Source organism: Rhinatrema bivittatum, chromosome 6 (genome assembly GCF_901001135.1).
Source record: "Rhinatrema bivittatum chromosome 6, aRhiBiv1.1, whole genome shotgun sequence".
Classification (NCBI taxonomy): domain Eukaryota; kingdom Metazoa; phylum Chordata; class Amphibia; order Gymnophiona; family Rhinatrematidae; genus Rhinatrema; species Rhinatrema bivittatum.
This window is the reverse complement of record NC_042620.1, coordinates 12,337,504-12,350,456: the sequence shown is the minus strand read 5'-3', so window position 1 is coordinate 12,350,456 and position 12,953 is coordinate 12,337,504. Positions and strand designations below refer to the sequence as shown.

At 42.0% G+C, this 12,953-nt stretch overlaps 1 protein-coding gene across 5 annotated transcripts in view; it reads right to left on the bottom strand.

The window, feature by feature from the left end:
- The window catches only part of USP37 (ubiquitin specific peptidase 37), a 539,331-nt gene that overhangs the window by 402,039 nt on the left and 124,339 nt on the right, over positions 1–12,953 (bottom strand). For 4 of the 5 annotated variants that reach the window (XM_029605048.1, XM_029605049.1, XM_029605047.1 and 1 more), the window contains exon 7: positions 3,670–3,747. The exons of the other annotated variant lie outside the window; for it this stretch is intronic. In XM_029605048.1, the coding sequence (XP_029460908.1) occupies positions 3,670–3,747 (78 nt within the window). The remainder of the gene's footprint in view (positions 1–3,669; positions 3,748–12,953) is intronic. 5 annotated transcript variants of the gene reach the window in all.

Sequence of the window (12,953 nt, the reverse complement as noted above, 5' to 3'; positions counted from 1 at the left end):
CCCCAGAACTAGCAGCAGCAGTAGCCTCCACCCAACCCTAACCTCCTTCATTTTCAGCCCTCGCACAGAAAAAGGAGTCCTATCGGCCGCGGGAGTTGACGTTCTTCATCTTTTTTCTCTGAGCCGCGCTGCTCATTCCTCCGGCCGCGTCTCTCTTTTGTTCTTCGGGTCGATGCTGACCAAACTCGCATGGTCTCTTCTTCCCGCGCACGCACCCGCTGCTCACCACTTCCTCTTCCGGGCCGCAGAGGAGGGTGGGAAGAAAAGACCATGCCGATGCCGCTGACTCCAGCTGTCCTGCCACGTTCCGCCCGGGCTGACAGCATTTTAAACCCGGGCGGAGGAGGACCGGGGAGCAGCTGGGTCAGCGGGGGACCAGGAAGTATGGCGACACATCTGCGTGTTCTTGGCCACACACTGGTGTGTCGCAACACACCGGTTGAGAACCACTGTGATAGAGGTCTTTAAAATCATGAGAGGTCTAGAACGAGTAGATGTGAATCAGTTATTTACACTTTCAGATAATAGGATTAGGGGGCACTCCATTAAGTTAGCAAGTAGCACATTTAAGACTAATCAGAAAAAAATATTTTTCACTCAATGCACAATTAAGCTCTGGAATTTGTTTCCAGAGGATGTGGTTAGTGCAGTTAGTGTAGCTGGGTTTAAAAAAAGGTTTGGATAAGTTCTTGGAGGAGAAGTCCATTAACTGCTTTAAGAAAGTTGACTTAGGGAATGGCCTTTGCTATTACTGGCATCAGTAGAATGGGATCTTCTTGGTGTTTGGTTTCTTGCCAGGTTCTTGTAGCCTGGTTTCACTTCTGTTGAAAACAGAATGCTGGGCTTGATAGACCCTTGGTCTGACCCAGCATGGCAATTTCTTATGTTCTTATCTTCAGGGTCAGATGGTGCCTACATAAACTATCACCTGTGTTCCCTGTTACACAGCCTGATATGAGGCTATTCCATGATTCAGGGGTGGATCTGTTTTTCCTCCTTAATCTAACTCCAGAATTCAGAGATTCTCTTCTCAAATGGATGCTCCCTCAGAATCTCCAGCGAAGAGCAAGTCTATGAGCAACATACTGGGTGCATATAATCATACAGAAGTCTTCACAGAAAGAAACAAACAATCTAAATATATGTTTTGACACAAGAGCTATGGTGCAGTTCAGAGTAGAGGCTGCAGAAGAACCATATATTGACGAGCACATTGTTTTTGCCTTCTTTAGTAGCAAAGAAGTGAGAGATCAGGCAATCAAGTCATTGTTACTTACCTAAACAAATATAAAGACACAAGGAATACACAGATAATACCAAAAACTTCCAAGGTTCCACTTAAAAAAAGTGACAACTGATCAGACTGTCCACAATTCATATATTGGGGCTCAATATTCAGGTATACTAGCTCAGCCGAATGTCCCTCAGTCTATGTTCTGTTTTATTATGTGGAATTAAGGGAGGAGATGTATGACGGGGGGGGGGGGGGGGGGGGGGGGGGGGGGGGGGGGGGGGGGGGGGGGTGAGTGGGGGCAGTGGTTGTAAGGATTAACATTGTATCTTATGCTGTAAATAGTTTGAATTTTTAGTTGAATATTATTAACTGCCTTATGGTTGGAGTAAGGCAAAACAATAAGTTTAATAAATAAAATAAATAAATCAATCTAAGAAAATGGGAATTAAAAAAGAGGTATTAACAAAGATTTGGTCTTTGTCATAAAACCATACAATTATTACAGAACTCAGCAGCATGTTTGCTTACGGGACAAAAAAAAATATGATCACATTACACCCGCTCTGATTGCTTTCCACTGGATCCCTATTTGAGCCAGAATAAAAAATAAAACTCTGATGTTAGTACACAAATTAATAATACTAAAACACCTTGGGTAGGAGCCACTTTGAGAATATATACTGCATCATGATCATTGTGCACTTTAAATAAAGGGTTACTAGAGACCCTGACAAGCCATCAAGTACACCAGGGCGAGGGGAGATTCCAGGCCTTTTCAACTGCCAGTCCGGTCTTATGGAACACTCTGCCAAGGCAAATGCGAACTGTGTCAGACACTAAAGCCTTCAAAAAGGCTTTGAAGACTTGGCTGTTCAAGACAGAATCTGAAAATAAATTTTGAAAGGCCCCTGTGCCATACTTCAAAATAGGGCTCTCTCTTGCTTTATTTGTGCCAACAAAATTATACTGAGTGGCTCTGATGAACTCCTAGTAACTACTATATTGTCTCTTTTGATGTTAGTATGATTTTAATTAAGTAGGTTACTTCTGTAAACTGCTGCTTCCTTTGGAGTAGGCGGTATAGAAATCACTTCCAGTGTGAACATAAACTTTCAAGGTACTTCAGTTGACAAGGTTAACCAGGCACTGCAGTGGATGCAATAGCACAGCCCTCTAAGAGATCTCATCTTTAAAGGTTTCTTGCATGGGTGAAGGTAAGGACAGTGTCCTCTCCAAAATCAACTAAGCAAGTTGCAAATGATCTTAGTGTCTCCATATTGTCCCAGAAAAGTAATTATAGTCATGAAGCTTACAACAGAAGCAATGAGACACCTCCAAGGTTCACCAGAGAACATTCTAAAATAGTAATAGCCACAAATTTCAGAAAAAGCCTATGCTTCTGTCAAGGACATCAATAAAGCACCTGTTCTAAAGCAGTTTGGCCAAATCTCTGGAGGAAAGTCCTTAAAGCTTTTATTAGCCACATAGACTTGTGAAAGCCACTGCTTATCCCTGGAAGTGAGCAACAAGGAATGGATCTGTTCTTTGGGATCCTGCCAGGTATAAACCATTTTTTAGACAAGATTCTAGGTTCAATGGAGCGCTGGTCTGACCCAGCATGGCACATCTTAAGCAAAGCAACTATCTGAAGCTCTACTGAAATTTTCCCCAGGGACTATAGACTGGACAAGCTGGTTTCAGTTGCCTTTGATATAACTATTCATTTCATCAGGCTGATAACCCAGTCTAATCATTTAAAGCATTGCTCAGTTAAGTCCTAACAGTACTGCCTAATCGATGAATGTAACAGAAAAGATGTTTTACTATTTGTCAATAGTTTAACCCTAGACTAACATGACCTGGATTTAATGGCACAAGCATATAGCAAGTTTAAGCATCTCTCTCCAACATGCAACCTGATGGCTTTTCTATCATGCTTTCTCTTTCATTGTTCTCTTGGTTGTTTTTCTCTTTACTAGATAGTACAGACAATCTTTTTGGCTTCTTGTATGTAGTTTTGCTTTTTATGTCTGTTTTATGTTCAGAAAGGGAGGTTTTCAAGTCAGCAGGAAGAAGTGCTGCTATACAGAAGTGAAGAGCCTCAGCCGAGGCAAAGGGAGGGTGGGAAGGTGGCTGCCTCCATCGACCAACCGCAGTGCTGAAGGATTGGAAAAAAACATGTCTTCAGTGCTGAAAAAAGCAAGGACGTTTGTGCCACTGAGACAATCCATCTAAAGAGGGGCTGGGGCAGCAGAGTCCATCAAGGATTAAATAAACAAAACTAAAAAAGAAAAGAAACCTACAAACAATAACCGAAAGCAAATTATGATAAGATTTCAAAAACTCTCTCTGCCTTATTCAGAAGTCCTAATAGGAATTCTGATAAAAATAAAACTAGCAAGTAGCAACACAAGGGCTCTTTTGCGCCAACTTACGTGAACGAATCATTCTCTTTGGGGTAATCTTCATTCATCTCAGGACCTGAAGACTGTATTCGTTTTCTCTTTTCACTCCTGTTGGTGAAAATGGGAGCCTCATTACTACTGATGCCAAGCTAAGTTGCTTACCTGTAACAGATGTTCTCCATAGATTGCAGGATAAATCAGACACATAAATGTCCTCCTGACAGCTCTGAGAACTTGAAAGAACAAGGTTTTCTGAACATGCATAGGTCTTTCCGCACAGCCTTCCCACTTCATGAGTCTCCTCAGTCTTTATTTTATAGCAAGCTATTCTTCAACTCAGAGGAGGTGGGAGAGATTGTATGGCTGATTTATCCTGTCTATGGAGAACACTAATTACAAATAAGAAACTTTGCTTTCTCCATAGACAAGCAGGAAAAAGTCAGCCGCACAAGTGGGGACTCCCAAGTTGTGGGCTGCATTTGAATAATTTATCTGAGCATTGCAGATGTGTTATACCACCCACAATTATTGGTCATGGCTGGAGAGATTAATTAAATACATTTAAGAACTGCCTGTTTAAAACTGCTATCCTAAAGGAGGTGTTTTTCTAGCAGTAATGGGTTGAAAAGTATTTCTGGAAGACCATGTAACATCTATAAGATTTATATAAGAACATGCCATATTGGGTCAGACCAAGAGGCCATCAAGCCCAGCATCCTGTTTCCAACAGTGGCCAAGCCAGGCCATAAGAACCTGGCAAGTACCCAAAAACTAAGTCTATTCCATGTTACCATTGCTAATGGCAGTGGCTATTCTCTAAGTGAACTTAATAGCAGGTAATGGACTTCTCCTCCAAGAACTTATCCAATCCTTTTTTAAGCACAGCTACACTAACTGCCCTAACCAAATCTTCTGGCAACAAATTCCAGAGTTTAATTGTGCGTTGAATGAAAAAGAACTTTCTCCGATTAGTTTTAAATGTTCCACATGCTAACTTCATGGAGTGCCCCCTAGTCTTTCCATTATCCGAAAGAGTAAACAACCGATTCACATCTACCCGTTCTAGACCTCTCATGATTTTAAACACCTCTATCATATCCCCCCTCAGCCGTCTCTTCTCCAAGCTGAAAAGAACTTAACCTCTTTAATCTTTCCTCATAGGGGAGCTGTTCCATTCCCCTTACCATTTTGGTCACCTTTCTCTGTACCTTCTCCATCGCAACTATATCTTTTTTGAGATGCGGCGACCAGAATTTGTACACAGTATTCAAGGTGCGGTCTCACCATGGAGCGATACAAAGGCATTATGACATTTTCAGTTTTATTAACCATTCCCTTCCTAATAATTCCCAACATTCTGTTTGCTTTCTTGACTGCCGCAGCACACTGAACCGATGATTTCAATGTGTTATCCACTGCAATGCCCAGATCTCGTTCTTGGGATGTAGCACCTAATATGGAACCTAACATTGTGTAACTACAGCAGGGTTATTTTTCCCTATATGCATCACCTTGCACTTATCCACATTAAATTTCATCTGCCATTTGGATGCCCAATTTTCCAGTCTCACAAGGTCTTCCTGCAATTTATCACAATCTGCTTGCAGATATTTCTATAAAATAACAAAAGATGTGCCAAGGAAGCTGTGGTAGCCTTAATCTGATGTGTTTTCACTTTCCTTTGAAAATGTAGTTCTGCTTGCTTCACTTATTGCTACAATCAGATATCCAAGTTGCAAGAATTCTCTTTGAATGGGATACTCCTTGCTAAACTGAGTTGAAAGGAATCAACAGTTGAAATGATTTTCTGGAAGATTTTCTCCATTTAAATAGAATAAAACTCTTCTGCAGTCCAGCATATGAAAAGCTTGCTTTCCCTTATGGGCAAAAATGATGGCAATAGAATGGATTGATTTAAATGAGCCCACTTTTGGCAGAAATTTAGGATGCATTTTCATAACTGCTCTGTTGGGGAAGATTTGGGTATAAAGAGCATATTGGTCTTTATCTGCTGTCATTTATTATATTACTGTGAGACCAGGGCTTGCAATCCACTTACTCTTCAGACAGAAGTAATGCTATTAAAAATAGAACTTTCTAGGAGAGAAATCTTAGCTCTTACATTTTTTAGTATAATTGCTATACCATCTTATTCCAAACAAATCACAAGGGCATTTACAATATTTAGCAAATCAAAATCCATTATAGCAGGGAGGCACAAGGCAATCTGCTGCCTAAGAAAGAGATGATATGGCACTCTCCCTCCCCTCCAAGGCACGGCACAGGTCAAATCATTGGGAGGGCACCCCTTCAAGTCTGGCCCGTTCGGTGATGTGAAATACTGCAGAAGGGGGAAAGTAGAGTTCACAGCTCCTAAAGAAGTGACAGATAGAATTTCAGTGATAATATTTCTAGGAAGCTGGCAACCCTGTCACACTCCCAGGAACCCTTTGACATGCCTCCCACATTTCTCCAGCATTTGCCCCCTGGAGCAATGGGAGCCGAGTGAATGGTGGGGGTCTGCGTGTGGCACACTGTCTCCAAATTGCAGCATGGGGATTAAGTGTCTTAATCTTATCCTTACGCCCCTCCCTCCTGGCCCTCACCACACACAATTAAAAATGATGCATTTAAAATAAACATATTTTACATGAAAAAGGACAGTCATCTGAGGTAAAAATAACATATATATTATTTTTACATGCACTGCTGTTGTGCCAAACAGAAAACCTGCAAGACAGACATTTAGACTCCATAAGGTATTAAGCCTATTGCTTCTATTTATTTATAAAATGTCTATTCTACTGTCACTCAGGAAACCTGTCCTTTGAAGAGTACAACACAACACCACAACATAAGCATCGTCATAGGAGGAAGAGTTGTCATCTGCCTGAATAGATGTGAAGCCCCGAGCTCCCTCGCCTACAATCTGCTTTGTAAGTCCAGCATCCTTTGATAGAGAGTAGATTCGTGACTCATTTTTTCTGGCTAATGGTTGGAAGATGGCATCTAAAAAGAAATCTATGGATTTAAAGCAATTCTCTTTTAGCACACACTTTGATGGGTTGGCCAAAACAATCAGATGGGCCTGATGCAGTGGGCCATGTGCTTGTTGAAACGAATCTCATACTAATCGTGCCGGTGATCTACCTATTAGAGACAAATTTCACAAATGGTTTTGTGAAATTTAACAAGACATGGAAGTTCACAAACAAATTCTGAATATGATGTCAGATTTACGTGAAACTTTATAGAGCTGGGCACACCGTGTTGAAGAGCTTGATACGAGTGTCGATGCTCACTTTGAGTCCCTAGATCAGATAAGGGGAAACATAATGAATGGGCATTGCAACAAGCTACACTATCTGAAAAGACTGAGGACCTTGAGAATAGGTCATGCCGTTGTAATCTCCTTTTTCGGTGAGTACCGGAGACTCCCACCTATGAGGACTGTAGGCTTGCAGTGATGGCAATATGTAAATAAATTTTATCCACTTAAAAAGGGACCAGACGAGTCAGTTATGCTTAATATCTTGCTGGAGCACGTACAAAGATCTTTGGGTTCCCACTCCAGAAACAGACCACGTGACATTATAACTTGCTTTCACAGCTTTGTTGTTAAAGAAATAATTCTTCAACTATTGCAGAAAAGAGTTAAGTGGATTTGGGATGGTTGCCATGTTACTATCTATGCCAGCATAAGCTCCATCTACACTGCCAAATACCAGGATCTCAGGGAAGTAACTGCAGTATTGCCAAAAGAGAATATCAAATACCAATGGACCTTTCCTTTTGGTCTACCGTTTTCTATAAAGGGAACATCACAAGTAATACGATCACTGCGGGAGACAGAAGAAGTTTTGAGAACATCAGGAATGAACGTCAACTTCGACGTCCATATGGATCCCTCCATCAACGTGCACAAGAAAACCTATCCAAGATGGCAATGTGTCAGCAATGAGGGCAAGAGGCTCTGCAGGCAATTAGGAGAAAAATCATCTCTTCAGCCAAACCCATCCTGAGGATTCTTTGAGGATAAAGAATTATTTCTTTGATGGCTTACTAGATCCAATTAGCCTATTATAAACATTGGTCCACTTACCGTATTTTTCGCTCCATAAGACGCACTTTTTTTCCCCCAAAAGTGGGGGGAAAATGTATGTGCGTCTTATGGAGCGAATATAAAAAAAAAAAACCAAACAAAAATCTAACAAACCCCCCCCCCCCGACTCTCCCAAGACCTGCCAACTTAATTTCCTACAACCCCCCACCCTCCTGACCCCCCCCCCAAGACCTGCCGACTTAATTTCCTACAACCCCCCACCCTCCTGACCCCCCCCAGACCTGCCAAATGTCCCTGGTGGTCCAGCGGGGGTCCAGGAGCGGTCCGGGAACGATCTCCTGGGCGTGAGCTGTCGGCTGCCAGTAAACAAAATGGCGCCGACGGCCCTTTGTCCTCACTATGTCACTGGGACCCGACCGCTGCTATTGGTCGGTCTCAGTGACATAGTGAGGGCAAAGGGCTGTCGGCGCCATTTTGATTACTGGCAGCCGACGGCCCAAGCCTAGGACACCGCTCCTGGACCCCCGCTGGACCACCAGGGACGTTTGGCAGGTCTTGGGGGGGTCAGGAGGGTGGGGGGTTGTAGGAAATTAAGTCGGCAGGTCTTGGGGGGGGTCAGGAGGGGTGGGGGGTTGTAGGAAATTAAGTCGGCAGGTCAGGAGGGTGGGGGGTTGTAGGAAATTAAGTCGGCAGGTCTTGGGGGGGGTCAGGAGGTTGGGGGGTTGTAGGAAATTAAGTCGGCAGGTCTTGGGGGGTCAGGAGGGTGGGGGTTGTTAATTTAAAGGGTTGGGATGGGGGGGTTTTTGGGGGGGAGGGGTTCCCAGAGAAAGAAAAGTTTTCTGATCTGGGGAGTGGACCGAAATGGCCCTCCCCAGACCCGAAAACAAAATGGGGAGAAAAAAAAAAGCTATGCACTCCCCTAATTTGCTCCATAAGACGCCCAGACGCAGAGCCGGTTTAGCACAATTTTTTTTTTTTTAATTTTCCCCATCTGAATCCTAGGTGCGTCTTATGGTCAGGTGCGTCTTATGGAGCGAAAAATACGGTAATATACGATAACGTTCAACAAGAGAATATTATATCTTGACTTAAAAGTTATATTTACATTGAACATATTAATTTAATTAATATGTTCAATGTTTATGTTCAATGTCCAATGTTCAATGTTAATTAATATGTTCAATGTTCAATGTAAACCGCTAAATGAAGCGATAGTTCTTGTTTCTTGTAAACCGGGGTGATATGTATTTTATACAGGAACCTCCGGTATATAAACCCTATAAATAAATAAATAAATAAATATGCTGTTTATAAGAGGAAAGGGGGAGGGTCTTTTCTACAGAGTCATATCTCCTGCAGGTGATTTAGATCTGCGAATGAGGGTAGGCAGTTCAAGTTCCTGGTTGAAAGAGTGGGAGGGTTTTGAGATTTGGGAGGGGAAATGAGGATATAAACATGTATAGGATATGAGGGCAGATTATATAGAAATATAGAAATGATGGCAGAAGAAGACCAAACGGTCCATCCAGTCTGCCCAGCAAGCTTCACACTTTTTTTTTTTTCTCATACTTATCTGTTACTCTTGGCTCTTAGTAACCTTTTGGTTCTATTTCCCTTCCACCCCCACCATTAATGTAGAGAGCAGTGTTGGAGCTGCATCTAAGTGAAATACCTAGCTTACGGGCCGATACAGTAACGACGCGTAAGAAAGAGTGCGGTAGTGCCGGGCGCACCCTCGTTTGCCGCTCGCATATTTTGGTTCATATACCGCTCGATTCAGTATTCAAATTAGACGCAAATCCAAGTGGCGTCCAAAGCGTGTCAATGAAGCAGTAGGCGTGCGAAATCCATCTTACTGTATATAGCGCCTATACAGTATCCAGGGTGCGCTAGTACCTGTCATTTCAAATGACATTTCAAATAACATTCCATCAGGTAAGTGGAATGTCATTTCAAATGTCATTTGAAATGACAGGTACTAGCGCACCTTTCAATATGGGAGGGATGGCTAATGGTTTTAGCGGGTTGGAAGTTGTATTAGACTGGAAGATTCTCCTAATAGGTAGTATTTTGGAATATTCTTTTGTTTGTAGGTCTTGTACTTGCAGATAGACATAATTTCAAGAAAACATTTGATCCATGACTAAATTCCATATATTATCCCTAACTGTTAAGAGATTAATGTTCTCTGTAAACCGAGGTGATGTTTGCTAACTAACTGCGGTATATAAAAATCTTTAAATAAATAAATAAATAAATTAAGCTCTTATCGGTAATGTCAGTTACTGTTTAGTGAACTATTATCTTCTAAGGTTTCTCTAGCTGTTGCGTTTCTGGCTGAGGCATGGCCTCCCCTCCATCAGAGACCCGCAGTGAGCTTGGCTCCAAACTACCAGCATGTCCTGGGTCCCTGGCCTCTGTCTGTCCTACAGCCTGTGCACCACCAGCGGACCTCCATGAGCTCTCTATCCTGGCTGGCCAAGGCCTTCTTTCCTGCCCTATTTAATCCTGCCTCTCCCATGCCTCAATGCTTCAGCATCAAGTCCCTCCTTGGCTCCCTGCTTTAGCACTCTCACTCTGCAGCCTTCCCTTGTATTCCTGTGTGGCCTTTGAGACTTCTGATCTCTGTTCTGCCTTGCTTACTCCTATGGCCCTTGGGACTTTTGTTCCCAGTTATTCCCTGTTTGCTCTATGGCCTGAGGGCCTTCTGATCCTGTTCTTGTCCTGTGCCTTCCCGCCTTCTGCCCTGTTTCCTGACTAACCCTGAGACTCCTAGGTCTCTCCCTGTTTCTAGGGCTATCTCTGCCTTGCTCCTCAGGGCTTCCCTTGCCTACTCTGCCTTTGGGCATTCTATGTTCCATGTTCTGTGTAGTCCTTGTCCTGGTTTGTCCTGCCCTAGTCCCTGTTCCAGTATTCCAGCTCCACGCTTACCTGCACTCAGATTCAGTCTGTTCCAGCATTCCTGTCTTCCACAGCTTCATTCCTGCCTGTACTGCATGGAAGTCCAAGCCAGACTGCACTTGTCCCTTGCTTCAGCCTCACAGACCACCCATACTCTGCTCCAGTCCTGCATCCTGCGCCACTCCAGAAGGTGGTGTCTACAACACCTCCTCTATAGCCGCCCTCACAATAGCTTGGATTCAGAAAACATTTTTTAAAAAGATACAAGCACCTAATGTTTTATAAAGATTTTCCGTATAGATTTTTTTCTTTTAGTTCTAAAGATGGGAAATATACAGGGGGTGGCGTAATGTTTGCCCAACATCTTTTTTTTTTTTTTTTAATTACAGCTGTATTGTGCAAATCCCTTGGAGTATTATGTATTATTACAGATTATGATGGGTGGAGAACTTTACACTATTGTTAATATATTTGCTCCTAATATTAATAAAGATCTTTTCTTTGACTTAGTTGAAAAAGTTTTGACTTCAAAGGCAGGTGGCCATTTAATTATGAGTGAAGACTTCAATGTTACCAGAATTCCAGCTTTGGATAATTCAACCCAGGAAAGATTAGGGCTAAGAGGGGTGAGAGGCACAAACTATCCTTATTGATGGATAGATGGAATTTAGTGGATATATGGCGTCAACACTTCCCCTCTACTAGAGATTATACCTTTCATTCTAAACCCCATTATTCTTATTCACATGTCGATTTTTTTCTAGTAGAGGGATAATAAAATCAAGTGACGGAGGTGGACATGAGCCCTATTACATAGCTTGACCATGCTCCTGTCTGGATTGATTTACAATTTTCACAATATGATTCTGGAAAACGTTTCTGACGCTTGAATGATAATCTATTTAATGATGAGCTTTTTTGTTCCACTTTTCTAGAAGACATTCAGTAATATCTTAACATTCAGGACAATGTATCTTCTGTGACTGTTTGGGAATGCTTGAAAGCAGTAATGTGAGGGAAGATAATTTTATATGCTACTCACAAAGAGGGAAAAGAAACTAGCTAGAAAGAACCTATTAAATAAGATAGCTTCCCTTACACTACTATATAAACACACTCTATCCCATTGATTATTTCAACACCTAAATGTGGCCAGAGACGAGTTAAGCACACTCGATTTAGATGTCATTGTGCGTCAGAGTTAACACATCAAGCTTATTTTGAGAGGGGAAACAAAGCTGGTAAAATTTTTAGCTCCTAGGCTGATAAACATGACAACTCAAAATCACACAGTGAAAATTAAAAGACCAGATGGAAAGCTGGTGACGAATGCTACTGACATTAGACAATGTTTTTCTCAGTTTTATGCTGATTTATATAGCAGTAATTGCAAAATAATAGACGGCCATTGATAGATATCTAGAGGACTCATCCCTTCAAATTCTAACAGAACAGCAGCAAATATTTCTAGACATGGAAATAAATACTGCTGTGGTCTTAACAGGTTATCAAGCTGATTAAGGTTGGCCAAGACGCCAGGACTAGATGGCTTCACAGCCAGATTCTACAAATGATTTGCCCTGATGTTGGCTAAGCCAATGACTGATTTGTTTAATTGTTTAAGAGGAGAGAGTTCTCTTCTACCTGGCACCAATATGGCAGGTATAACTATCATTGCTAAACTCGGGTACAATCCCACCCTATACAGGTCATACAGACCCATCCATATCACTTATAAATATAGATCTAAATATACTGGCAAGGGTGCTTGCGGAACACTTAAATGTGATTATACCTTCTTTGATTTACACTGACCAAGCAGGATTCATCCCCAGTCGGCTGGCAGTGGTTAATGTGTGCAAAATTATTGGTATTATCTGGTGGATTCCACAGGAAAAACTTCCATCACTTCTCCTCACAGTCGATAAAAGAAAGCATTTGACAAGGTGCATTGGCCATTTCGGTTTAGAACATTAGGGAAAATGCAATTTGGGCCTTTTGTTATTGGCTTGATCCAAAATTATATGATGCCCCTTGGTCATGGATCAAGGTAAACAGGGGTTACTCTAATTGTTTTCCTGTTGGCAGGGGCACAAGACAGGATTGTCCTCTGTTACCTCTGCTCTTTGTTATTTTTTGGAACCCTTTGCACTCAGGATTAGAAAGGCTGATAACATTAGTGGTACTTGAATTGGGCATTGCCATTTCAAGTTATCATCATTTGCTGATGATATACTTGCACCCTAACTAATCCAGCCAATTCCTTGGAGACAGTTATTGCCAAAATGGGAAGAGTTAGTGCAATATCTGGTTTCAAAATCAATTTGGATAAATCCGAAGTATTAAATCT